General features: G+C 45.7%; 1 protein-coding gene across 1 annotated transcript in view; it reads left to right on the forward strand.

Moving 5' to 3' along the window:
• Window positions 1-25,527, forward strand: part of ANTXR1 (ANTXR cell adhesion molecule 1) — a 243,880-nt gene that overhangs the window by 185,074 nt on the left and 33,279 nt on the right. The window contains exon 17 of the mRNA XM_082672424.1: window positions 4,295-4,375. Within this exon, the coding sequence (XP_082528550.1) occupies window positions 4,295-4,375 (81 nt within the window). The remainder of the gene's footprint in view (window positions 1-4,294; window positions 4,376-25,527) is intronic.

Genomic DNA, 25,527 nt, shown 5'->3' on the forward strand with positions numbered 1-25,527 from the left:
GTAAGAATGTGTGAGCCATGGGCAGACAGGTGGAAGTTTGACCCATGGGACCCGGTGAGAGTAGTCAAAGTGAGCATTCAGGGCTTCCCTGGTGGCGCAGTGGTTGCGAGTCCGCCTGCCGATGCAGGGGACGCGGGTTCGTGCCCCAGTCTGGGAGGATCCCACATGCCGCGGAGCGGCTGGGCCCGTGAGCCATGGCCGCTGAGCCTGCGCGTCCGGAGCCTGTGCTCTGCAGCGGGAGAGGCCACAGCAGTGAGAGGCCCGTGTACCACAAAAAAAAAAAGAAAAAAAAAGTGAGCATTCAGCGTGGGGGTGAGACTAGAAGAGGGGGGACAGCAAGGGGACACCACCACATCGTGTGTAAGCAGAGGGGAGGAGCAGAAGAGGCTGAAAAGGATCATGAGAGTTATAGGAAGGAGAAGACAAAGCCAAGGGATAGTGAGGAAAGGAGAGGCCCAGAGCCTCTGATCGCTCTAAAGAATCAAGTAAAATGAGGCCACAGGTGGCCAAGGCATTTGGTAGCCGGGATGCTGTGGGCAGCCTTAGCGAAGCAGCTTTGGTGGAGTGTTGGGGTCATCAAACACTGTCACAGAAGCCAGACGGAAAGGGGGGAATGGAGTTGTAGGAGCACCAAATGAAGGACGGGTAGATCCATGCTTGCAAAGTTCAAATTATTGGATTCTTACATCTGCATTACATTCATTTCCATCTTTCTACAGAGACTCCCAGTTTTTCATTTTAATGACTTTACCCCATCGTTGATAAGACTGAATGAATACTTTCTATGAGACGAGAATCTTACTTCAATATCTAGCTGTAAACCTTTGAACAAATCTATAGGGTAGACAGTATCATTATCTCTTTTTTTAAAGATGAGTAAGGTAAGGCTTAAGGACATGAAACAGCTTGTCCGAGGCTGCAGCTGGTGAGCTGGTGAGGGGAAGCCTCAGAATACAAACAGTCTGAATCCAGTCGTTTTGTGCTGAAATATCACTCTATGATCTGTTGCCTCCAAGAAACACAGCCCTTTCTCCTGGTGTTACACATCTAGGTGGTTTCTGCCCCTTTGCCCTGCGTGGCGTTTCAGATTTCTGCTGAGTTAATTAATACACTTCCTCAACAGCTACTTTTTCTTTCAGCCCCATCTCATTGCTCCTCACCTGTCAGGGAGTTGAGTGATCAGTGCACAGAACACTGAGGGTGGGATGATTTACGAAGCCAAATACCCGGAGTTGCCCCAAAAAAAGCGAAAGAAAAAGAAAAAGAGGCATTCTTCCAGGAAATCCACCTGGTTGTATCCTGAAATATAAATGCTTATCCCAAAGAACCTTAAAGGAAAACATTTAGCTGATGCTTGAAATGGTTTAATGCAGAAAACCATGCTGAACCCAGCAGCGGTCCTTCCAGCATTCTAAAGTCATTTCAAAATATTTTTAGAGGTTTTTGTAAATACTTGGCCAAGAGAGATGAGAAACATGACACTTAGCAAGACAAAGTTGAGTCCACAAGAACTCGAGCAACAGGGTTGATAAAGGTTCAAAAGCACATTTTTTCTATCTAAATAAAACCCGCCAGAAAATAATCTCAAAACACCAAGGCTTCGAGGTGTCATTCTTAAATGGACGCTGCCACTACGAATGCTTTGTGGCAAGGAACTTGAAGTTTCTAGACTCTCTCAGCCTTTCAGCATTATCCTTCAAAGACCTCTTCCAGATCAGTGTTTTCAAACATGCCCGATTGAGACCCCAACAGGAAATACATGTTGGCCCAGTATATGCTTATGCGTGCACAAGTGTGCATTCACTTCACACACTCCTCGTACACACACCCATGCATACTTATCCTCACCATTTGCCCTTAACTCAAATATTTTCTTTCCTATTTTATTTTCTTTGTTAAAAATTCTGGTCCTAATACACAAAATTTTTTCATGAGGGCTTGAAGAGTCGCAATCCACAGTTTAGAAACCCTGCTCTAAAGGATCTGCACAGGCAAGAACCTGCAATTGGTATAAGAGAAAGTATACGAGCTTTGCACAGGGAACTATATTCAATATCCTGTGATAAACCATAATGGAAAAGAATATTTAAAAAAAAGAATATATATATATATGTATGTATAACTGAATCACTTTGCTGTACAGTAGAAATTAACACAACGTTGTAAATCAACTACACTTCGATTAAAAAAATAATCAATGCAATTAAAAAATATATTTTAAGAAAGAAAGTTTATGAGCTTTGGAATTAGACAGACATGGAGTGGGGTCCAATCACACCTCTCCAGTTTACACACTGTGTGCCTTTGGGCAAGTTAGTTGATCTCTCTGATTCCCTCTCCATAACCCTTTGGAATTGCTGGGAGAATGAAAGGAGCAGACACATAGAAAAGCACCTAGCCCAGCACTCAGTAGCACTGAATGCATTCATTCGTCCAACAAATAAATATTCACTGAGCACCAGAAGCTGTCCTAAGGGCTGGGCATATAGCAGTTAACGAAACCAGTGGCACCTCTGCTTTCGTGGAGTTCACATTCCAGATGGCAGAGACAGACACTAAGCAAATAGACTACGTCAGGGAGTGATAAGGGCTGTATTGGTTTCATACTGTTGCTATAACAAATTACCACTAACTTAGTGGCTTAAAACCACACAAATTTATTATCTTATAGTTCTGGAGGCCAGAAGCCCAAAAGGGGTCACACTGGGCTAAAACCAAGGTGAAGCCAGGGCTTCATTCCTGCTGGAGGCCCTAGAAGACACTCCATCTCCATGTCTTACCCAGATTCCAGAAGCTGCCCACACTCATTGGCTTATGGCCCCCTCTCCTCCCCAAAGCCAACAACAGTGGGTTGAATCCTTCTCACATGGGATCACATTCACTCTGCTTCTGTCGCCCCATCTCCTTCTCTGACTCTGACCCTCCTACCTCCCTCTGTTAAAGACCCATATGGTTAGATTGGGTCCACCCGATGATCCAGAATCATGTCCCCACCTCCAGATCCTTAACTTAATCACATCTGCAGAGCCCTTTTTGCAATGAAAGGGAACATATTCACAGGTTCTAGAGACTAGGATGTCATCCTTGGAGGTGGAGGGGAGCAGATTGTCCTGGTCACCACAAGAGTGATGAAGGGAAATAAGACAAAATAAAGGTGACTTCTGCCCGTTATTAACCAGGGTTAATAATAAGAGCAAAGCTGGGACTTCCTGGTGGCACAGTGGTTAAGAATCCGCCTGCCAGTGCAGGGGACACGGGTTCGATCCCTGGTCCGGGAAGATCCCACGTGCCGTGGAGCAACTAAGCCCGTGCACCACAACTACTGAGCCTGCGGTCTACAGCCCGCGAGCCACAACTACTGAGCCTACATGCCACAACTACTGAAGCCTGCACCCCTAGAGCCTGTGCTCTGCAACAAGAGAAGCCACCACAATGAGAAGCCCATGCACCACAATGAAGAGTAGCCCCCGTTCTTGGCAACTAGAGAAAGCCTGCACGCAGCAACGAAGACCCAACGCAGCCAAAAAATTAAAAGATAGTAATAATAATAAGAGCAAAGCTAAATAAATGTCTCTTTTTTTTTCTGTTAGTGTTTGCAGTGGCAGAAACCAGCCTCTGCTCAGCATGTCTAGGGAACTAGAACGTTAGACTGCCTTTGCCACATACTGTGAAAACTTTAGCACTCGTAGGCTGACTCCTTCCAGATTCAACCAATCACCTACAACTCCAAAGGGGGTTGTGATTTGTGGTGATCTGTGATCTTTGGTCATTTGTCTGTCGAGCCTGGGATTCCAGAGCCCATCGTAGGGACAGCCATGGATCTGTGCCCCAGGGGCCTTTCATTGGTCTCACCCTGTCCATGCTTCTATTTAGTCACTTCCTGCTTGAATCTGTCCTCATTGTTTCATTTGTAAACTCTGGACACTAAGTGGGAAGAAAAAACTTTAGTGCAAGTTGAAAAGATTGACTTGCGGTGTGAGGAGTTGCCTGGGAATATGATGAGGGCAAAAGCGGAGAGCCTGAATGAATCCTCCGTGTCTGCAGATCTGAGGCTGCACTAAAGTCGCAGATGTCTCCTGCGCGAGCGTCAGGGTCCTCTGGGATGTGTCTCTCCTCCTCCTCCATTCCTGAGGCCCACATCTGAACTTAGGGACTACAGAGTCACATCCTATGGCAACTGCACTGCCGGTGAAGTGTGGTTCACATGACTTAAGAAGCATGGAAGTTTCTGCCTGTCGGTGCTGGCCCCTGGTCTGGTTTCAGATGTAATCTTGGTGCATTTGTTTTATTTCAGGGAAAACTTGATGCCCTGTGGGTCCTGCTAAGGAAAGGCTACGATCGTGTGTCCGTGATGCGTCCACAGCCAGGAGACACGGTAGGATGCATTAACGGGGTCGCACACATGCGTTCTTTTTGCTCTCTCTCTCTCTCTCTCTCTCTCTGACTGTTGAGCCAGAATAACTCCAGATATAGGAATCCAGCTGTGATTTCATGTCGTGACAAATCAGACACTACTTTTCAAAACTTGGGTTTTTACAAGACCTTGAGTTTCGCCTTGCTTTTTTGAAAAGGATTTTGACAGAAATAGCTTAGCTTTAATGTCCTAGGACTTGGGCTTCTGAGTTTACAGGTACAGTGTGTGAATAAAGCAGGACTGGCTCTTACTCAGGTAGCTCCAGGGGAGAGGCCTGCTGCTTCTCAGCCACACTGGCCAGTGGTGACAAGCAGGACGCCAGGGCCACAGGATGAAGCGACGGAATAGGGGCCACAGAAAACTCCCCCACCTTCCAGCAGGCACTGGGCCCAGCTGGTCCAGGATCACGGGAGGACCTTCCACCCTGGCGAGGGTTTGCCCTGAAACTGTCAGGGCCAAGCTCAGATGTCTCAACTAGAAGGAGACAGAAAGGGAGGAGGCATCAGAGGCCTTAGAAACCATCTAGCCGAAGTCCTCATTTTGTAAGTGAGGAAACAGAGGACAAGACAAGCTGAATATTGTGTTCTGTTCAGATAGTAACAATGCTGGAAACAACCTCAGTTCTGCTGTAATCACACCATTGCTATGTCTTCCGGGAAGAGTTAGTCTCTCTTTCATAAAGTCTACAGAGCAAAGCTGGGGACCAAATTCTCCCTCAACTACCCGCGACCTGCATCTTGCATCCGCTGCTCTGGGAATCAAGCACATGAACCCCAAAGCAAAATCAAGGTGTCTAATTTGGGGCTCCTTTCAAACCAGGTAGAGGTGGGTTTGAATCTTGCTTCCTTCCTGCCTGGAAAACTCCAGGCCAGTCACTTGATCTCTCTGAACTTCATGGTTATAAAGTAGTTGGTAATACCTACTTCACAGTGTGGCTGGTTGGAGAAGGCAATGTTTGTAAAGCATGTGGCCGAACGTTTGCACACTTGGTAATGCTTAGTCAGGGCAAATATTATTAGGATTATTTACTTTGTGCTTTTCTACTGTCTGTGAGGGGTTGATGCAAAAATTCAAACTATATTGCAATTGATGTGTGTCAGATATACCCACATCTTTACCCTGCCCACTCTGCAACACGGCACAACTAATAAAACACGAGAGCAGAGCCAGTTAGGCAGGCCCCCCTTCCTCTGTACCTGGTGACAGGTGACAATGGGTGGCTTGTGGCTGAGGGGATTTGGTCTAAAGTTTCACAGCCTGTGCAGGCTGCAGCCAATTAGCTATTCCTGCTCCAGTTTGTGGCAGGGACAACAGGCAAGAATGACATTTACAAAAATCCCAGGGCTTCCCTGGTGGCGCAGTGGTTGGGGGTCCAGCTGCCGATGCAGGGGACACGGGTTCGTGCCCCGGTCCGGGAAGATCCCACATGCCGCGGAGCGGCTGGGCCCGTGAGCCATGGCCGCTGAGCCTGCGCGTCCGGAGCCTGTGCTCCGCAACGGGAGAGGCCACAACAGTGAGAGGCCCACATACCGGAAAAAAAAAAAAAAAATCCCAGGCCATATAAATGCTGGGCCAGCTTGGCCCTCATGACACATGGAATTTGTATTTTGTCTGTGCACGTCAACGAACACATTGCCATAGCAGATTTGAAAGTACAAACTCTACAGCTAACAGAAATGAGCCTAGGCCATCAACTTTGTACTCAGGGTGGTATTTGGCCTTATAAGTTATACATACGGTTTCTGTGGAAAATTAAGAATTTTTTTTAGCCTGCATGAGACTCATCTAACAGATTACAAAAAAAAAAAAAATAGGATACCCAAACTCGGGTTCAGCAGTACTATTTTTTGTGATAGAACATGCTAGTCCAGTGAACAAGCCCATTCTTCTCAGAGCAACTGAAAATCATCACTCAGATTTGTTAACATTCCACTCTCCACTGACCAGTTTGGCAGAAACAAATTTCTAAACTGGGTCAAGCAGAGAAGGGAGTGTAGGAAAGAGGAAGGATAGAGAGAAATATTATGGTATAGAAGAACCAAAACTGTTTGAGGGCAAAAGGCTGATGGGATAAATCCAACAACAATGAAATGAAAATGGATGGAATTTCTTCTAGTGAATCACACCTAGATTGAATCTATTATTTACTAATTCTGAATGAAAGTTTGTATTTCACATTTGAAGATGTCTTGTGTGCTTTTGAGAAATACGATCCCTCCTTGAATTTTCATTTTCCAATCACACCAAATAATAGGTGCGAAGGACAGGCGGGCTGAGAATTAGGATACATTTGACTGTATTCTCAGCAGTGTTGCAAGTTGATTGTTCAGCCTACTTTTAAATGGGCTTTCTGTATAGAAATCCTGCTAAAATGTTTAAGACACATGCGAGAATAGTTGCAGAGAACTGTGTCCTTGTAGTCATGGTGATGGCCACAGACATCTAGACGTACACATGGAGTTACACAAGAAAGGTCACAGATTAGATAGGAACAGAAATTCACAGCTTCCTCATGGCAACTCAGGAAAGAATTCCAGGAGTAGAGAAGACTATACTGTAGCTTATTATTACATGCTTACTCTGTATTATTTTGCATAATCTTAGGAGACTCGCTACAGACCTGACTTCCTTGCACGGGGATGGCTCTGTAAGAATTCTTCAGCACTGATTTATGGGGCTGACCACATTTTCCATAAACTCAAAATGACTGCATCCAGGCATGTGCTCGTGAACACGAGTCACAGGTTCTGAATTTTTCCTTTAAAACAAAAACAAAACCAAACATCACCTAATTACATTCTCGTTCTGATTTGTTTCAAACATGTGTTGACCTCACAGGAACCTGGCAATTCTTCCTTCTCAGTTCCTGTCTGCTCCTGCTTCCCCCAGTGAACCCACCCCAGCCCTGGAGAGGCAGACTCTCACCGGTAGAGCCTCTGAGGCTGCTGGAAAAGCTGAGAGCTTCCAGCCTCCACCGCAGAGCAGAGGGCTCCAGGAGGCCTGAGCCCAGAGCCACATCCTTCCCTGGAATTGGTGCCCACCTCCTGGGAGCTGTCCAAGCCCAGGGTCAGGGAAAACATGAACGGGATGACAGCAGGAGACATGAATGCTTTCTGTCCACCACCACCCATCTTCCTCTTTCTGCCTGGGGTGGGCTCACAGTCCTATTGTTTGTTGGAGCCCACCAAGAGATCCTGAGCAAACATAAAAAAGAAAGTACCAGAAGAAACCACTTAAAAAGCAAACCAGCAACACATCCGATCCTAAAATTTAAAGACTTCACTAAGCATATGGTATCCTTTGCTTAAACCAGCCCCCGGCTTCCAGTATATAGCCACCGTTGTGCTCTTTCTAAAACACGGATCTCAGTGTAACATCCCAGGGCTTCAGACTGGCCAAGACTAGGAAGGAGACCCAAATCCTTAGCTTGATTTAGAAAGGCTTCCCTTATCATTTCATCTGCTACTACCTCCAGGTTCCCCCATCACTCCAAATAGCTTTCCAGCCACTAGAATTGCTCACCATTCCCTGAACATGCCAGAATCTTCTGTGTCTCTGTGCCTTTGCATATTCTAGTTTCTCTGCTTGGAATGTCTTTCCCATCATCTCTACCTAGTGAACTGTCACCTTGGTAAGATTGTTCATTGTTCCCGTAGTATCCCTGTAAACACAAGAAGTTGCTGTCCAGACCCGGGCTTTAAAGGGGGCGTTGCCAAAGCAGGGCATATTCACAGAGACTTACCAAGAAAGTCTGGAAGTTAGAACCTGTATCCCATGAGCATTTTCCAGGATGCTCCCCGAGGCTTCCTACACACCAGGGCCACTCTGACTTTAGAAAGTTTGCTCACCATTCAAGGAGAAATGGCGGAAGGAATTAGGAATGTTCAGTCTGAGGAAGATTTAAAGGACCCTGAGAGCTTTTTCACTTGGTCATTTCTTGGTCATCACATTATGCACCCCTTTTATAAACTATTTTTAATCACTTAACCATGTTTGAGGAATAATCTTTCTATGCCATTCATATCGTTATGTATCATTTTAATGGCTGTGTCATATTCCTTTGTCAATCTGTGACATAATATTTCGGCCTATCTTCTCTTTTTGGATATTTATTTCCAAGTGTTTATTTTTATAAATGAGGCTGTAATCGGTATGCTTGTTGCCAAATCATTGTGCACACTCATGAATGTTCCCTTAGGATTAGGAAGGCAGCTATCTGCTGGATCAAACAACATGAGAAATTTTAGAGCTTTGATAACGAGGCCAGATTGGCCTCATTATTCATTATTGCCTGAAACACTGTGTGAATTAACCCTAGAGTCAGCATCAATGAAAAACCCATCTCCCATTAACATTACTAAAGTTAGCTATTTGATAGGTGCTAATTTAATTTATAGGTGCTAATTTAATTTGTATTTTCTGTTATTGAAGTGAAACATCTTTTTCAAATATTTATTTTCCCTTTTGTCAATTGCCTATATATGCCCTCAGCCCATTTTTCTACTGTATATTTTAGCATTGATTTTTTTTTTTTTTTTTTTTTTTGGTTGCTCCGAGTCTTAGTTGCGGCATGCTAACTCTTAGTTGCAGCATGCATGTGGGATCTAGTTCCCTGGCCAGGGATTGAACCTGCGTCCCCTGCATTGGAAGGCAGATTCTTAACTGCTGCACCACCAGGGAAGTCCCTAGCATTGATTTTTATATGGTCATTTGCTTAACTCATCTTCATTCGTTCATTAGTCAAATGCTTTGAGGACTCAGTTTATGTCAGACCCTGTGCTATACATTAAGTATATGATGCTTACGTCATGAAACTTAAAGTCTAACATTTTATATATATATATATATATATATATAATATACATATGCAAAGTTTTTCTAGCTTGTCATATACTTTTTAAGTTTTTAAAAATATATTGAAGTCATCTATAATTTTATAGTTAAATCTATGAATCTTTATAATTTCTGCCTTTGGTGTCAAACTTAGCACAGCCTTCTCTACTCCAAGATGACATAAATTTTCTACTACTTCTATTCCCTCAGTCTTATTTTTGGGTGGTAATGTGAGTTGGCACCTTTTCTGTATCTTCCTGTGTATTTTATTGTAAATTGGGGAGAAGTGCTCTCAGGAGCTATCAGACGTATATTAAACCAGAAGCCCTGGAACATCATCTTAAAGTCTTTGAAGTACAGAACATGACTTGGATTTACTCTGGGTCATCCCAGAAGACAGAACTAGAGCCACACGTAGAAGTTACAGTGAAGCATATTTCATCTAAAGAATTGAAGGACGAATTTCAATAACAAATGGGCATCCCCAGGGATTACTGGGCTTGCTCCGTGTTACCAAACAGGGATACAATCAGTTAAACCACTGGGCCAGGATATAGTAGAGGATTCCTGCAGCAGATCACTGGTTTGCAAACTTGAGCACAGAATCACCCAGAAGTTTTGTTAAAACCCAGGTAGCTGGATCCCACTCTCACAGTTTCTGACTTAGCAGGTCTGGGGTGGGGCCTGGGAACTAGCATTTCTAACAAGCTCCCAGGTGATGCTGATGCTGCTGGTCTGGGGAAACCAGTGAGATAAATGGAATGAGATGCCCATCAAAATCCCTCTAACCCTGACTGCTTGGGATTCGAAGTCAACCTTTCTGTGCTTATTTGACTACCGACCACTACCTTCCTGTGTTTCTCCACAGAACGCCTATTGACATGATTGGTGACCACTCTAGCTGAAGCCTAAATATTAAGTCCCAACCAATTGTAGGGAAATCTTGCCAGCTGCAGACAGTTTTGTTCCTAGATTACTAATTTCAAAGCCAGAAATGTAAGGGAGCTTCAGAGATCAGAGTTCACAGAATCCAGTGATTTTCAACCTGCATGTTGTGATTACCTGGGGAACTTTAAAGCCCTGATGCCAGGATCCCACCCCAAAGGTTCTATTTAATTTGTCTGTGATGAAGTCTGGATACTGGGATTTTAAAAGCTCCCCAGGTCATTCTAATGTGCAACTGGAGTTGAGAAATCAGTGATCTGGTCCAATTCCCTATTTCTCATCCCAGGCAGCATCCTTTCTTTCCTTCCTGGAACAATTTGAAGGCAACTCTCCACATCCCTTCAAAACCTCTATGCCTGTGTCTCATAGGCATAAGGGAAATGGATGATTACAATCTTTATGTGCTCAAAGCAGTCCCTTTCTTCTCTGGAAGACGGTAAACATAGATCCTGCCTGCTACAATATTGTTACTGCTTGGATAAAGAGAATGGAAAAGAGAAAATATAACTCTGCCTCGTATGTCTTTTCTGGATGGAATTCAGTCAAAATATCAACCCGCCTAAACCCTCCCCAGCTTTAATGCCCCACCCCCTTCACGTGCTCTGGGAGGAGCCACTGGGGTTGGATGTCTTCTTTGTTTTCAGGTTCTTGGTTTCTCCCAGATCTGGCATTGGGAGGCTGGTACATTCCATTACTATCAGCAAGAACAAAATACTAAGGCACGCTCTGAGCTTGTTTTGCAAGGCTGGGCCTCATGGCAATCAGAAGAGACCCAGGAAGCACACACGTAGACGTATATAAACAACATTTGAAACTCATCTGAAGCACAGCCCTGGAGGTTGTGAAATCCTCTACCGGAGCTCCAGCCCCAGGGCTGCCGTCTGCACAGCTGTTTCCAATAAGGGAGCTGCGTCGGTCACATGGGTCCCTGTGGCTCCCTACTGTTGCAGAGGCGAGAATGATCCGGGCAGGTTATCTCCAAGGGGAGAGAGCACCCTCAGCCCAGTCCTTCGAAAGCAGACGAGCCTCCCGAAACATAAGCAGACTCAGAGAAAGTGTCCACACTCTGTTTCCCTCTCCTTTCTCCCTTCTCCACAGTCCCTGCACTACCTCTTCCTTCTTTGCCTTGGCTGCCTTCCCTCAAACATCGTTTCATCAAATTTCATCGATGGTGCCCCCGCTAAGAACCCATCACTGGGCTGGGCACCAGGGATGCCAACTAGAATAGGACTTAATTCTGGCTTCCTGGAGTTCAGCGTATGAGCTGAAAGAGAAAAGAGCATGAAGCCCTGTACTGATTGCAGATGGTTATAGAAGCACAAATCCATTCACAAGAACAAATCCATTTTACAGAGCAGAAACTGAGACTCAGGGGAGGTTATTAACTTTCCCAAGGACACACAGTTGGGAAGGGGCAGATCTAGGGCTCAATTCAGGACTATCAGATTTGAAGTCCACACTCAGAACTCCTTAAATCCTTCATGCATTCAACAGATACTTGCTGAACACTTTCTATGAGATGAGCACTGAGTTTGGGCTGGCCGCTCATCGATTAGTAAGCTGTGTCCCTTCCCTTGAGAAGCAGAGACAAACTGTTAAGGGCCCAAACACCATCCTGTGTGAAAGGCTCTGTGGTGAATGTGAGAGGTGGGGGGAGTATGCCCAGGAAGGGCATTTCACCAGCCTTGGTGTCAAAACTGACCTCTAGAGGTGGCATGTAGGCTGAGACCAGAGGAGAGTAGTGGAGGAAGGCTCTTCTGTGAGAGGGAAGCTTAAGCAAGGATCTGGAGGTGGCCTGTGGCCCCTTCGGGGGACACGAGGAGCGGGGCTTGGTGGAGGACAGTGCGCGGCAGCCAGCGGTGGAGCGGGGAGAGGGGACAGCGTGGCTGCTGGCCGTGAAGCCCACCCTGGAGACAGTGGAGAATCACCGCCAAGTGTTTTAGGCAGAGCTGTGGTCAGATTGTATTTTAGAAAAGTCATGCTGGCTGCAGCGTGGAGATGGTGGCATCCTGACCGGAGGCAGTGACAGGAGGAGGAAAGAGTCTGGATTCAGGGGAGGTTGTGGAAACAGAATGACTGGATTTGGTAACTGGCTGGTGTGGAGGATGAGAGAGGGGGCTGTCGAGGAGGACCTCCAGATCTGAGCCGGCTGTGACGTCGTTCACCAGGATGGGGGCACAGGAAGAGCTTTGGGAGGGAAGATGAGGGCTTAGCTTTTCAACTTACTGAGGTTGAGGTACCGCGGAGCGCCTAGAGCACAAACTTTCAGGAGCTGCTCACTCTCGGAGTCATGTACGCGCAGCGTGGACACCTGCAGCACCTAGATGCCCACGTGTGTCACCCAATCTGTGCAGGAGGCAGTTTTGCCCTGGTGAGAGTTCTGAGCTGGAGGCAAGGATTTGGGCATCATTAGCGTGGCAGTTGAGACCAGTGTGAATAGATCAGAGCCCAGGGAGAGTATGGAGAGAGAGAAGGGAAATAGGTTAAGTGCTGAACCCCCAGGGTCACATTCTTTGAGTCAAGGTGGGGAAAGAAAAAGGAGAAGAAGAAGGAAACTAAGAAGGACCAGCCAGAGAAAGAGCAGGTGTGACAGGAGAGTCTGGGGTCATGGAAGCCAAGGGAAGATGGTACATCACGGAGGAGGGTGGTGTCAACAGGGTCAAGTATGGGAAATTTAGATACAAGCCGACACGTCCTCTAATTCGATTAGCAGTAACAAGGTCCTCGTGGCCTTGGTGACCTAGGTTCAGTGCAGTGATGGGGGCAGGAGTGAAGCTTAGTGGAAAACGGGAGGGGAGAGCCAAAGCAGTAGCTGGAGGAGAGCTGGAGTTGACAGAAGCTCTTTGTTTGTTTCGGATGAAGGGCTTGAGAATGATTAAGTGCTCATGACAGAAGCCCAGGAGGGGAAGAGGCGGAAGAGCTCATTGATGGACGGCAGGAGCCCCTAGGAGGACTTAGATGACCTACAGCCTAGGAAATGCCACTCTTCCTTAGTGATCTGGGGGGCAGAGCCCAAGATGGGCTCTCCGGTATGGGTGAGCAGGCAGGAAGTTGAGGCACCCATTCGATGGCCTCTGTCTTCCCTGTGATAGGCTAGCCAAGTGGGACAGGTGAAGGTAAAGTGAGGAGAGGAAACCAGCCCCACCTTTGGAATCCCATCCCTCCCGCGCATCAGCACTTTCTTCAGTTCCAGGGTGGGTGTCTCCACTTCATGCAAGAAACATGGTAATTCGGGATGCAATGTTACAAGCAATTCACTTCAAAACTCCACCCCCAAGAGAACCCACTGTTGGTCCCTTGTCTATATCGCTGTATGTTATATTCCTCGGTGGCAGAATGGAAATAATGACCTTCTCTACCCATGACACCTAAAGAGCAGTGGTAATTGCTTTGGGAAATTTTGTTTTGTTTTTGTTTTGTTTTGTTTTGTTTTGTTAATGGAGGCCTCCCACTTCTCCAATAAGTTGATACCATAATATCTAACAAGTACCAATAAACTAGTTTTATACCAGGTTATAACTGGCTACTTAAGAGTGGGATCCTTGTCATATATAAATATTGTGGCATAGCCCTATGTTTCATAGACGAAGCCATCAATAAATGTTCTTGATCAGGATTAAGTTAAATCAACAATTCTGGAGTTAGTCCCTTGCTCTACCAGGTACTAGCGGGATTACTCTTCAGGTCACTCTACTCTTTAAGATCACTTCCATTTTCCAAAGAATTGTTTGCTGGGCACACAGACACCTAGCTGTGCAGGCCGTGCCCTGTGACAGAGGTCCACCCTGAACACCACTGGGCAGGTCAGCCTCCCTGGGACAGGCATGCATCCCACCTCAGAAAGGGGTGCCTTCTCCTGCTTCACACAAAGGCACCATGTGAGCTAGTGGTGACCCCCATCATTTGAAAATAGAAAGCAATGCATTTCCTCCCAAGGATTGCTTTCGATACCTCTGAAAATATCTCCCCATCCAATGGGTTGCCCCAATTTTGCCATTCCTTGTAACATCCTTTCCAGCATTTCTTGTCCTCACTAAAAAAGCATTTACATAGTTAATAGTTTTTACCCTGTATGATTATTCTTTATTCAGTTGTAATCATACATGTATATAACTTAGTGTCTAATTCTTTCATATAATGTTATCCCTATAAGCATAAGGGGGAAACAATTTTTCAAATTACTAGGCAATTAAAATCATTAAAGCCACTGTTTTATCTGTGCTAAGACATTCTTTCTCGAATACTGGCAATTTTAAAGCACATGGGTGTCTGTGTAAAGACATGAACATCCCCATTTGAACCACTTGTTGGTGAAACAACAGATCCAACTGCATAAATATCAGAACGTTCTAAGACACCCCCCAACAACGTGGTGAAAATTGATGACTTGGGCAAGTCCCAGCAACCAGAATACACACGGTCGGTTGGTTGACATTCTGTGGAAAGTTCACGTGATCCTGCAGCTCTCATCAGTTATTTCCCTTTCACAGAAAAACCTTTTGCCTTTGAGACTCCTCACATCAGTTTTCCTCTGAATTTTCTTCACAGCATCTCTAGTAAACTCCTCTGTTCTGACAACACTGATCGGCGAAAATAAAATGAGCAGAGGAAACCCAAGAGCAGGAAATGTTTACTCAACCTGTTAAGTATGCTCCTTATTAGCAGATCCTGCTGAAGTGCTGGGAAGGGCTCCATGAAAAAGGCAGACAAGCATGAGACCTCAAAGAACAGACGGCTGGTTGAGGAGATAGAAGAGATGGTGGTCAAGGTAGTTCCCGGGGTAGACCGAGACAGAGCTGAAGGGAACGAGAGCCACAGAGGAAGGGCAATCGCTGGCAGCCTGAGAGGATGGGATACCTTCTCCAGGACTGATAGGATTTGAATTGGGCTTTGGAGGGAAGTCAGGACTTAGTCAACAGACAGGATGTAGAAACGTCAAGGTAGCAGGTTTCCAGGACCAGCTCGCAGCCCATAAAGGCCAACCTGCGGAGTGAAAGGAGACATCTCAGGATGGAGTGCAAGGGATGGGTGTACCTCATAAGGCTGGAGGGGGAACAAGGATGAGATTTTATCACCCTGATGATCAGACTAAAAAATTTACACTATAGCCATTTTGAGCTAATCTTCATCTGCGATAAATACTAGAGTGCCAAATTAAAGGGGTTTTTAAAAATTTATTTATTTTTTTATTTTTGGCTGCATTGGGTCTTTGTTGCTGTGTGTGGGCTTTCTCTAGTTGCGGTGAGCGGGGGCTACTCTTCCTTGCGGTGCGCAAGCTTCTCATTGCGGTGGCTTCTCTTGTTGCGGAGCACGGGCTCAGGCGCCCGGGCTTCAGGAGTTGTGGCACGTGGGCTCAGTAGTTGTGGCTCATGGTCTCTAGAGCACAGGCTCAGTAGTTGTGGCGCACGGGCTTAGTTGCTTCACAGCATGTGGGATCTTCCCGGACCAGGGATCGAACCCATGTCCCCTGCATTAGCAGGCAGATTCTTAACCACTGTATCATCAGGGAAGCCCCTAGAGTGCCAAATTATATTGTATTTTAAGACATTTAATCACACACAGATTTTCTCAGAAGTTTTGCAAAGCTCTGGTTTGACTAGATATTAATAGAGTTAATTGTTTTTAATGTATATAGAAAAATTGGCCATAGGTGTCTTTGTCTTGCAGAACAGCCAGGTTAAAATCATTCTACCAAGCACAAGAACTCTATGGATGTAATGTGTTGGTAAATCGATAATGGGCTATGGTAACGGTCCAAGCATGGATCATGATGCTTGAATGTAAATGGTGACATCAGGAATAAAAAGACATAGATGAAGGTGGCACTCTCTGAAACTGGTTGCAACATGACATGGAGAAAGAGAGGGATCGTTTTCACCTCGAGAGACCCAAGTTAAATTCCCAGCGCTGCCCGATAGCCTCCGTTACATTAATCAGTCTCACTTAGCTTCAGTTTCCTCATGTGTCAAAGTTATCAGTAATCCCTACTTTTGTAGATGTTGTCAGGATGAAATAAAATGACAAGTGTAAATAATTCAAATAGATGGGAGTTCATTTTCTTCCCTTCTTTCCCCTGAAAACTGCAATTGATTTCAGAGAAGTTTAGTTAGATCTCAACACGTGTGGAAAACTTCTCAGAATTCATCTCTCATATTTAAATCAGCAATGACCAAAAGAATCAAGTTATTGTATTAAAATCTTTATGTGAAGGTCAGTTCCTTCTTGCACAATAGATAATAAGCTTTATATTGAGTCTTTTCTTAGTCACTCTGCTCTTTAATTCAATTCACAGAACCGCTGGAAAAGTAAACATTTCTGTCTAAACATAGGGAAAAAAGGTTTGCATAGAATATATTGGTTGATACTTTGAGTAAACAGGGATCTTCAGAATGTCTATTGGTGCCTGACACCGGGCTGTAAGTCCCCAACAGATTTGGAGAGAAAGTCCCATTTGCTAGCCACTGACTTCTGACCTTTCATAAACTTTTGTACGAGTAGATCATTTAAGATAAAGGAAAAAAAAGCAAATCGTAGGAAACGCGAGAGGGTGTGATTTATTTTGTCAGAGCCCCTTCCCTGGATGTTTGAATTCTCAGTAGAATCTATTCAGTTCTCACCCTTGGAAATCTCTCCTTCACTGTCTCATTGGAGAGGAACATGAGGACTTAGAATTCTTGGCTTACTTGCCTGAATTTACAACAGAAAACGTTCAGGACATCCTCTGTCCACAGCAGAAACCAAACTGTACCCAAAACCTGCAAAGTTAACTTTTTTCAGAGAACTTAAACCCAAAGTTAATGCTGCAAAATATACCATCTTGAGTTGTTGTTGTTGTTGTTTTTTTTGCACCACTTCCTGCTCCCAGGAGGAGGTCTCTTTAAATAAATACATGTGAAGGCAACTGGTGTGGTTGAAGTCTCTCCCTGCTCTTCCAATCCCCCATAATCTAACCCTCTGTTTCCACACCCATACATACTTCCATACTCATCATCATCACCATTTTATAGCTTAGCTGATGACTTTCACCTTTGAACTGCCTCATCTCCCAAACAGCTGCAGCAACAGCAGGTCAAGATCTGGTATCAAGTTGCAGAGAGCAAACAGAGGAGAATTAAATACTAGGGGCGGAACAAGGCAGGGCTAGGTAATAAAGACACCCCTCTTGAAATTCTCTGATCTCATTTCTTTCCTTCCAAACAGAGTCAGGATTGAGGGAGATCGGGCTTGATTCTAGGGTCAAAATTTCACCCAAGTGTGTAACGTTGTAGGAAGTTTTCTACTTTGTTCCAATGTGATGTTTATGTCTAGCCACTTGGCTGCCACGGGCCTGCTCCTCCAGCTGAGGGCATTGGAAAAGATCATCTCTAGGGGATCTACAGCTCTGCAGTAGACCTCAATTGAGATTGATTCTAACCCAGGCTGGTGGGGAGTTCTGTTCTGGCCCGAAATTGTTGGGTTGAGTCTTAGATGGCAGAATCTGATTTAGGAGATCACCTTCCAGAATTCATAGTGTGGAGAAGAGCCAGCCTGCTGTCGACATCCACACGCATGCCCGTCTTCTCCTGTCATCCCCATGAGCACCCCACCTCAACCTGACCCTCAGTCTCAGGAATGGATTGGGGATTCCTCATGATCCCAGTCCTTTCACGTTTAAAGTAAGGAAATTGAGGTCCAGAAAGGTGATGGAGAAACCTCTAAACACTCCCAAGTACATTTTCTCAGTTGCTCCCCATCACGACCTTACTTATGTCCTATTTTCATATTAGGAAGATTAATGCTCTCATAAGAAGACCCTTGCTCCATTCAAGGTCACAAAGGGAATTAGTGGAAGTGGCAAGACCAGAACCCACCAGCCCTACACTGCCTGGCTCTCCTTGAGTCCTCACCCCAAGCCAGGAGAAGAGGGTGGGGGTCATGACTGGGCTTGATCTCTTAAAGAAAAGGTAAACCAGGCCGAATTTTGGAAGGTAGAGCTGGTCCCTGCCACCCAATCTCCTTCTGTCTTGTCCTCCTACCTTCTCCCACCTCCCAACACTGTTCCATTTTTATACCCTGCCCAAGATGACATACCTGCCGATTGCCCTCCCACAATGACCTGCCCTCCCATGCAGTGTGCTGTGTTCCCAAGTTACCTCATATTTTCTCTCCCTGATTCCACCTCTGCCTACCTCCCCCTTTACCACCAACACTGTGTCTAAGACAGAGTACACCCACGCATTCGACAAATAGGTCTTGAGCTCCTACCCTACCGCAGGTACCACGCTAGGCAGCAGGGATTTAGCATGAACGAAGCACAGCCCCTGCCTTTGTGGGGTGTACCTCAGAGTAGTCAGAAAAGCACTAAACTAGAACTTAATGTAATAAGTGGTATGGAAGTATGGGGAGCATTTGAGGTTCCATGAGAACATAGAGCAAGGAGATTTAACCCAGACTAGGGGACCAGGGAAGACGTTGAAAAGAAGAGAACTTTGGTCTGAGACCTAAAGGATGAGCTCTCCTGGCGAAGTGATGCAAAGGCCTTTTGGTTGGAAGTAACAGCATGTGTGAAGGCCCAGATGAGAGGAGCTGCGAGAGGAGGCCTAGGCTGACAATGGAGTGGGGGAAAGGAAAGCAGTCATACCCCACCTCTGAACTCTGCCTTCTCCACCCTTTCGTCTGCTCACATCTTTCGGGTACCCAGCCCTCAGCCTTCCGAGGCTCTCCCCTGATTCTTGCTCATTGTCTGGCCCCTCCCTCCTCCTGGGCTCACAGCTACTGCCACAAAATTTCACACCATTTTAATTTAAAGCCAGTACTGATGTTTCACTCCCTGAGTGAGCTGTAAATGATTTGTGGAAAGGGACTATGGCTCTTTTTTTTTCTTTTTACTTTCCCTCACAGCACTGAGGACATGGCTTAATTTATGTTCTTGTGCTAGGGATTATGACTTTTTCTGCAACCCCCAGGCATTCACAGCTGTTTGTAAACTTTTATCATGTTCCCTTAATAGGCAACCACATTTCAGTAGTGGACAAAGACGTCTCAGAAAAAACCCTGCCTTTAATAAAGAGAGAGGGTTCACACTGTCTTCTAGGGGCATCTTCAGACAAACTTTAAGGGTTATTCAAACAAACTTTCATTATAATTGCAATTCATAATTTTTGGTATTGCCGTTTATTAATAACTTTGACTTTTCCTTTAAATTGTTTGAAATAGAAAGTTTGAGAGAAAAACAACTCTCTGACTTTACTAGTCTCACTTTATAAGTTCATTCTTATGATACTTGTTTAACGTTTTAGTGTTTTTCCATTTTTTCTTTTGGCTAAGACCATCGAGGGCAGAGTTATGTTCAGAATCCACAGTGACGGCAGAGTTAGCTTTGGGGGCACTCCACTAGCTTTCATCACCTTTGTGAATTCCTGCATCCTCCAACATCTGGATTGGGTCACCCCATTAAACAGCATGGGGCCGCTGACACCCAGGCACTGGCCTCAATCCCGGGCATACCTACTTGCCAAGGCCTCTGCAACTCCGACTTGAATACAAGCTCTAAATGGGAGAAAATCTTGTGTAAGCTTTTCCATATTCCCTACTGCTCACTCAAGCTGATTTGTAATGGGAAACTCTTAAATGTCGGAGTCTGGAAAATTGGACATCATAACAGACATCCATGCCCCCTTAGTGGAATAATTAATAAAAGTGGGCCCACTGGAAAGTCCACTGTGGAATCATCCCTGTTGTTATACAAGACAGCGTTTCCCTTCTTTCTCTTTCTAGCAAGGGAAGTAGTTCTGACCAAGCAGCGTTGGGTTTCTTAGGCACGGAGGCAGAGAGAAATGGAAAGGAGAGTGAGTATTTTCCCATTGGTGGTGGGAATGAACTTACCAGAATTTATGCAGCCATGGCCTCGGTGCCCCACCGTGTCTGCACGCCCAGGGAATGCCATGTGGTCCTCCACAGATGGCTAAGGTAACCGCAGAACTGAGGCCACCTTCTGTGCTTGTAAACAGTTAGCGTCCCTCCAAACCAGGAATAAGCAACGAGAACTCCCCACAGCCCATGGTCCCCACTGCACACCCTTAAGCTACACTAGCTTGTTCTGCACTAGAGCCTCTGTTGGTGGCCTAAAGTTGAAAATGTGTTTGCTAATGATTCCAAACAGAAGCTCCTAGCAAAAACTTGGCCTTACAAGTGATTAGCATCACACACGCCAACAACCCACATGACTGCATCCCATACCAGGCCACTAATAAGCAACATGGCTGGAGGCGTCCAAAAGACTTAACCTGCCTGCGTGAAAACTCCAGTTTCACCCAGCAATGTTGCTGTGCTCTCAAATTACTATAAACGCTAATGCTGAAACGATTGGATCCTCAGAGTGTCCTCCACAGCCAGGCTTTGATGCCTGTCCTTTGTAAAACTCACCAATCTATGTCCAAAAAATCCAAGACTCTATAATTGATTTATGAGTCAAAGGAGAACAATGATTTTTGGGTAACTTGACTCCATAATAATTTTCTTGTGCCCTGAAGCTCATTCCACTGATGTGTTTAGTTCTAACCCATTTCCAAGTTTGATATTTTTTAAAGGCAACAGTTTGATTATTGAAATTCTCTAGCTTTGCAAACCATGGACCAAACTGTCCCACCCTGAAGAAGCACAGCTTCTCATAAATCTTCCCCTGAAACACAGGGTTAGAGGAAAGGGACATGATTTGATTTTAAATGAGTAAGCTTCCTAATTATCACTTCCAGAGGAGAGGTAGATAGACAGACAGACAGGCACAGTTTCAAATAGTTTTACAGGTCTTAAAGAGTCTATGGAGATCAGAAGGTAAATAAATTTCCATGACAGGCATTTATGGGGTTGGCCAAAAAGTTTGTTCGGGTTTTCTGTAGCATCTTAGGGAAAAACCCGAACGAACTTTTTGGCTAACCCAATACTTTAGAGTCTTAAAATAAATTTTATTTTAGGCTCTTCACTGGCCAGTGGAAGAGTCAACTAGGACTTTTCTTCAGCTGTGGAATAACAGTAGGCAACTTAGTGGGATTACAAATGGAGTCATGCTTTACAAAATTATTCATGACCTCCCCTTGCAGCCCCACGAGTAGCACAAGATCTTGAACACCTCAAAAGTAAAGTCTAGGGCTGCACTATCGCACAAGGAAGCCCCTAGCCAACATCGCTATTGAGCACTTGAAATGTAACTAGTCAGAAATGCCACATCCTGTACGTGTGAAAGGATTTTCAGAGACGTAGCATGAGAAACAGAATGTGAAATAACTCTTTAGTCATTTTTATATTGATCACATGTTGAAATGATAACATTCTGGACCTACTGGGTTCAATAAGATAATATTATTAAGATTGATCTCGCCCGTTTCTCTACTTTTTACAAATGTGACTAACAGAAAGCTGAAAATCACCCATGTGGTTTGTGTGACATTTCTGTTAGCTGTGCTGGCCTAGAGGACTAGCCTGGAAGGCACTTGTGAGAAGAGGGGCAGCGTGATTTCTTACAGGCCCTGACTCTTCCAACCGTTTCTATTTTGTAGACACAAGGAGAATTTCAGAGTTATGGGTCACTTCTGCCCTTCCTGGTTTTCTGTTAGATCAGCTGTGACTTTTTGCCTTTCTGGGCCTGTTCCTATCCCAGACTTCTTGTTCGTAGCCAAACGTCTTGCGTGCTCCAAACCAGCATGAAGGGTTTTGTTTCTAAGCTTCCCTCCACTATCTTCACAGGGAAGAAAGAGCCTGTTGCATTTAAAACTTTGTTCTAAATATCTGTACATTTATTGGATTATCTGCTTTCCTTTATCTTTGACAGATTCCTAGAAAGCAAATATTATCCCCATTTTACCAAAAAGGAAACTGACTTGACTTGGGAAATAATAACTAGCATCTCCCAGGAGCCTCATAATGTGTAATCATTTTGAATGCATTTCCTCTGATAACCCTTGGATGTCGGTATTCTCATTCCCATTTTACAGAGGAGGAAATTCGCTTCACAGAGGACTCAAGAGCTTAGGCTGATACATGGAAAATCTAGCATTTATTCACTCATCACATTTATTTGTTGGGCTAAGCCCCTGTGAACCATGAGGCCGTGGTCCCTCCATGGAGTCTGCACTGTAGGGTTCACAGCACCCAAGTGTTAAGTGCTACACCAAGAATTAAAGTAGGGTGGTGGGACAGAAAGAGAACAGATACCTACCTGCGTGGTCAGAAAAGCCCTCTCTTTGGAGAGGTGGGCATTGGAGAGGTGACACTGAAGGTGAGGTCTGAATGACAAGCAGGAACTGGCCATGTCAAGGTCAGGGGAGGAACAACAGTGCAAAGCCTGCACGGCTGGAGAGAGTGTGGCTTGTTGGAGGACGTTAGAGGCCAGCGCAAGTCAAGTGCCATGGGAGATGGGAGGGCAGGGGCCAAGGCGGGCAGGGCTTGTAAACCAGGGATTGGATGTTACTCTGCGTGTAACAGGAAGGCTGCATGGAGTGGAGGGTTAGCAGAGGAGGGACGTGATGTAACTCACGTTCTACCAAGACTGCCCTTGATGTGAGGGGGGAGAATGGATTGTAGGGGGTCCAGAGTGGAAACCGGGAGAACAGTGAGGAGCTGATTGCAACAGCCCTGGGGGAGAGGCAGCGGTGGTGACCTGCAAAAGGATGGAGAGGACATGGCGAGGAGTGGATGGATTCTGAAAGTATTACGGAGATATAGCTGATGAGATTGGCTGATGGACGCTTCATCCCTCTTTTGACCTGACAGTCCCTCCAGTCTCCTCCACCTCCTGTAGTGTCCTTCCCAGCACACTCTGCCCTGGGAATTCGAATCCCCTTCGCCCAGGAGTGACCTCTCAATAATGCCCAGAAAGCAGAATGCAAGTCCAGCAGGGTGCCATTGTTTGTCACCCTTTGGTTTTGCTTTGTGGATGCACTGTCGTGCCCAGCTGTCACCTTCTTGACTGTTCACGGTGACCTTTAGAATCACGTGGAGATGAACAATGAGACCTTGCTGTAGTCCAGAATCGCTTCCATAGAAATGAAAGTGAAGTGATTCTGTTCTGTCTCATTTTGGGGCTGGCAGGAAGATGAGTCGTTTGTACATTTATTTGCCCTGCTGCTATCTGGAGACTGAAAAAGCAGAATGCATTGCCATATATGCCAATCATGAGCCAATGTCCCATGCACGCTTGGGCATAGCATGGGGTGGGCACTCCTGAGTAGGGGACCGAGGGGATGGGGAAGGAGCCAGGTGGTGTGTCAGAAAGTGATTGTTCGCAGCTGACAGTAAAAGGAAGAAGAGAGAGATCATGGATGGGGGGGTAAGCCAGAGGCCAGGCTTGGTCTGAAAAGACTGCAGAGAGGAGGCATGACTTCAGCTTTTCCTTCGAGGATGCTCAGGCTTTGGCTAAACAAAAAAACCAGGGAGACCAACAGGGTCGCCAGTCAGCAAGTTTACACGTGCGTGCACATGTATATGCAACCCCTTCTCCGGCCAGCGAAAACATTTTCTTGGCGTGCGCTTTGAGCCTTCATTAATGCTTTCAGTGCTCAGGAATGAGAACTCTCCCTCCCTCACCTACCAGCCAGCCAGTCTTCCCCCAGGAAAACAGAGGGGGATCAACCGCAGCGGCAGGTGTTTGGCACGTCTGCATACACCCCTCACCCCCCTCGCTGATGTGAGGGAGTTCTGATTCCTTGACGGCAACGAACTACACCCCCTCTGAAACCTTCACTGGCTCCCCCTGTCTGCACACAGATGTGTTTTGTGGACACTTATTCCCCAGCTGTTCATAGGTGTCAAATAAGTTTGGGAAACGCTGCACTTAACAATGTGAAAAAGGTTTTGTTTTTTTTTTTATCTGCAAGACCTCAACGATGCCTTCATGAGCCAATGGCACTGGGAGTCTCCAAAGGGGAGGGATATATCATGCAGCATTTCTCAAACTTGAAAATGACTGCTCTGTTTTTATACAGCATCACTAGTGCCCTGTGGAAGGCACTTTGGGAAATGCTGGGCTAAGCGGCAGCGCTAGCAGCATAGCCCCGCACAGCCAGTCAGACTCTGCCTGCCTCTCCTCGAGTCCTGCACAAAGCAGCCTGCCCTTTGAGACGTTGTTTCAGCCAACAGGCCTTATTCCAGCATCAGGACCTCCACTCACACCACGCCGCAGCCCAAATTATCCTGGCCTTTCCTGTCCTCTCACTGTAACTCAACACAAGTCGTATCTCCTCTAGAAAGCTTTGCCTGTCCCTCTCAGGACTCAGAGATGCCGTCTGCCTCTGAGCCATCATCACATTCGTTCGTGTCCCACTCATTCAGCATTTCATAGCTGGTTTCTCCCCCTTTCCATCTCGAACACCTCACATGGGATAGGTGTTCAACAAGAGGAGAAGCAGGAAGGCGGTTGAGAAGGACAAGGAAAGAGGCCAGGGAAGAGGAGGCCGGGGAAACGGAGGCGGAAGAAGAGGAGAGAAGAGCCCGGAGGTGACAGAGGGAAAGAGAATCCTCCAAGATTTCAGACATAGTACTTTTGCTGAGTGCGGGGGGCAGGGATGGAGAGCCAGGGAAGGCACCTCGTCTACTTTGCAGAAAAAAATATCCATTAGGTTCTCCTTCTATGACCACCAACCCCCAGGGAGGGGTCCTGTCCCCAGGCCCACGTTACTGAAGGCCAGTCCCCAACTGCAGGGCACCAGCTCTAACTGGAGGTGGCATACCTGAGAACGGCCCCAACTGTGACCCCTTAACGTAACTTATGTCTTAATAATAATTATATGATAATTAGATATATAATGACACTATTAAAACAGCATACGTATCCCTTTCTTTGTTGCGTTTTGTAAACAACATAATACAATATACAATTAGTACTAAATATTAAACAAAATAAATAACCTACAAAGTACAAATTAACCCTATAGCTGTTGCCCTAAGAGTCCTTTCCCTAAAGCTGGTGGCTTCCTTTTACACAGGAGGGGCCTGAAACCCACAGAGCAGCTTGAGCCTTGAATTTGGGCTTAAACCTTGACTTTGTATCCTTGGGCACTCACTTCCTGGACCGCTTTAAGCTCTGCCTCCCTGGCCAGGGAGTCTGTGATCTCTTTCTCAGCCAAATGGCCAGCTGCCTGAGGAGGAGACGCAAGAAACATCCCCACGTCTGCTTTGTGCTTCTAACTCACACAAAACCGGCCGCCCCTTTTAACAAACCTGTTTTTCTGACGGGACCAGACCTTCCTTAATTTTCTTTTCTATACACTGAAAAAACTGCCAAACAAAATGGGGTATGTTATAAACGAGGTGAAACAGACATCTTCCAAAAGTGCCCATCCTTGGTGAGATGTCAGTCCATT

This window comes from Grampus griseus, assembly GCF_964374135.1.
Source record: "Grampus griseus genome assembly, chromosome: 15".
In the NCBI taxonomy this organism is placed as follows: Eukaryota; Metazoa; Chordata; class Mammalia; order Artiodactyla; family Delphinidae; genus Grampus; species Grampus griseus.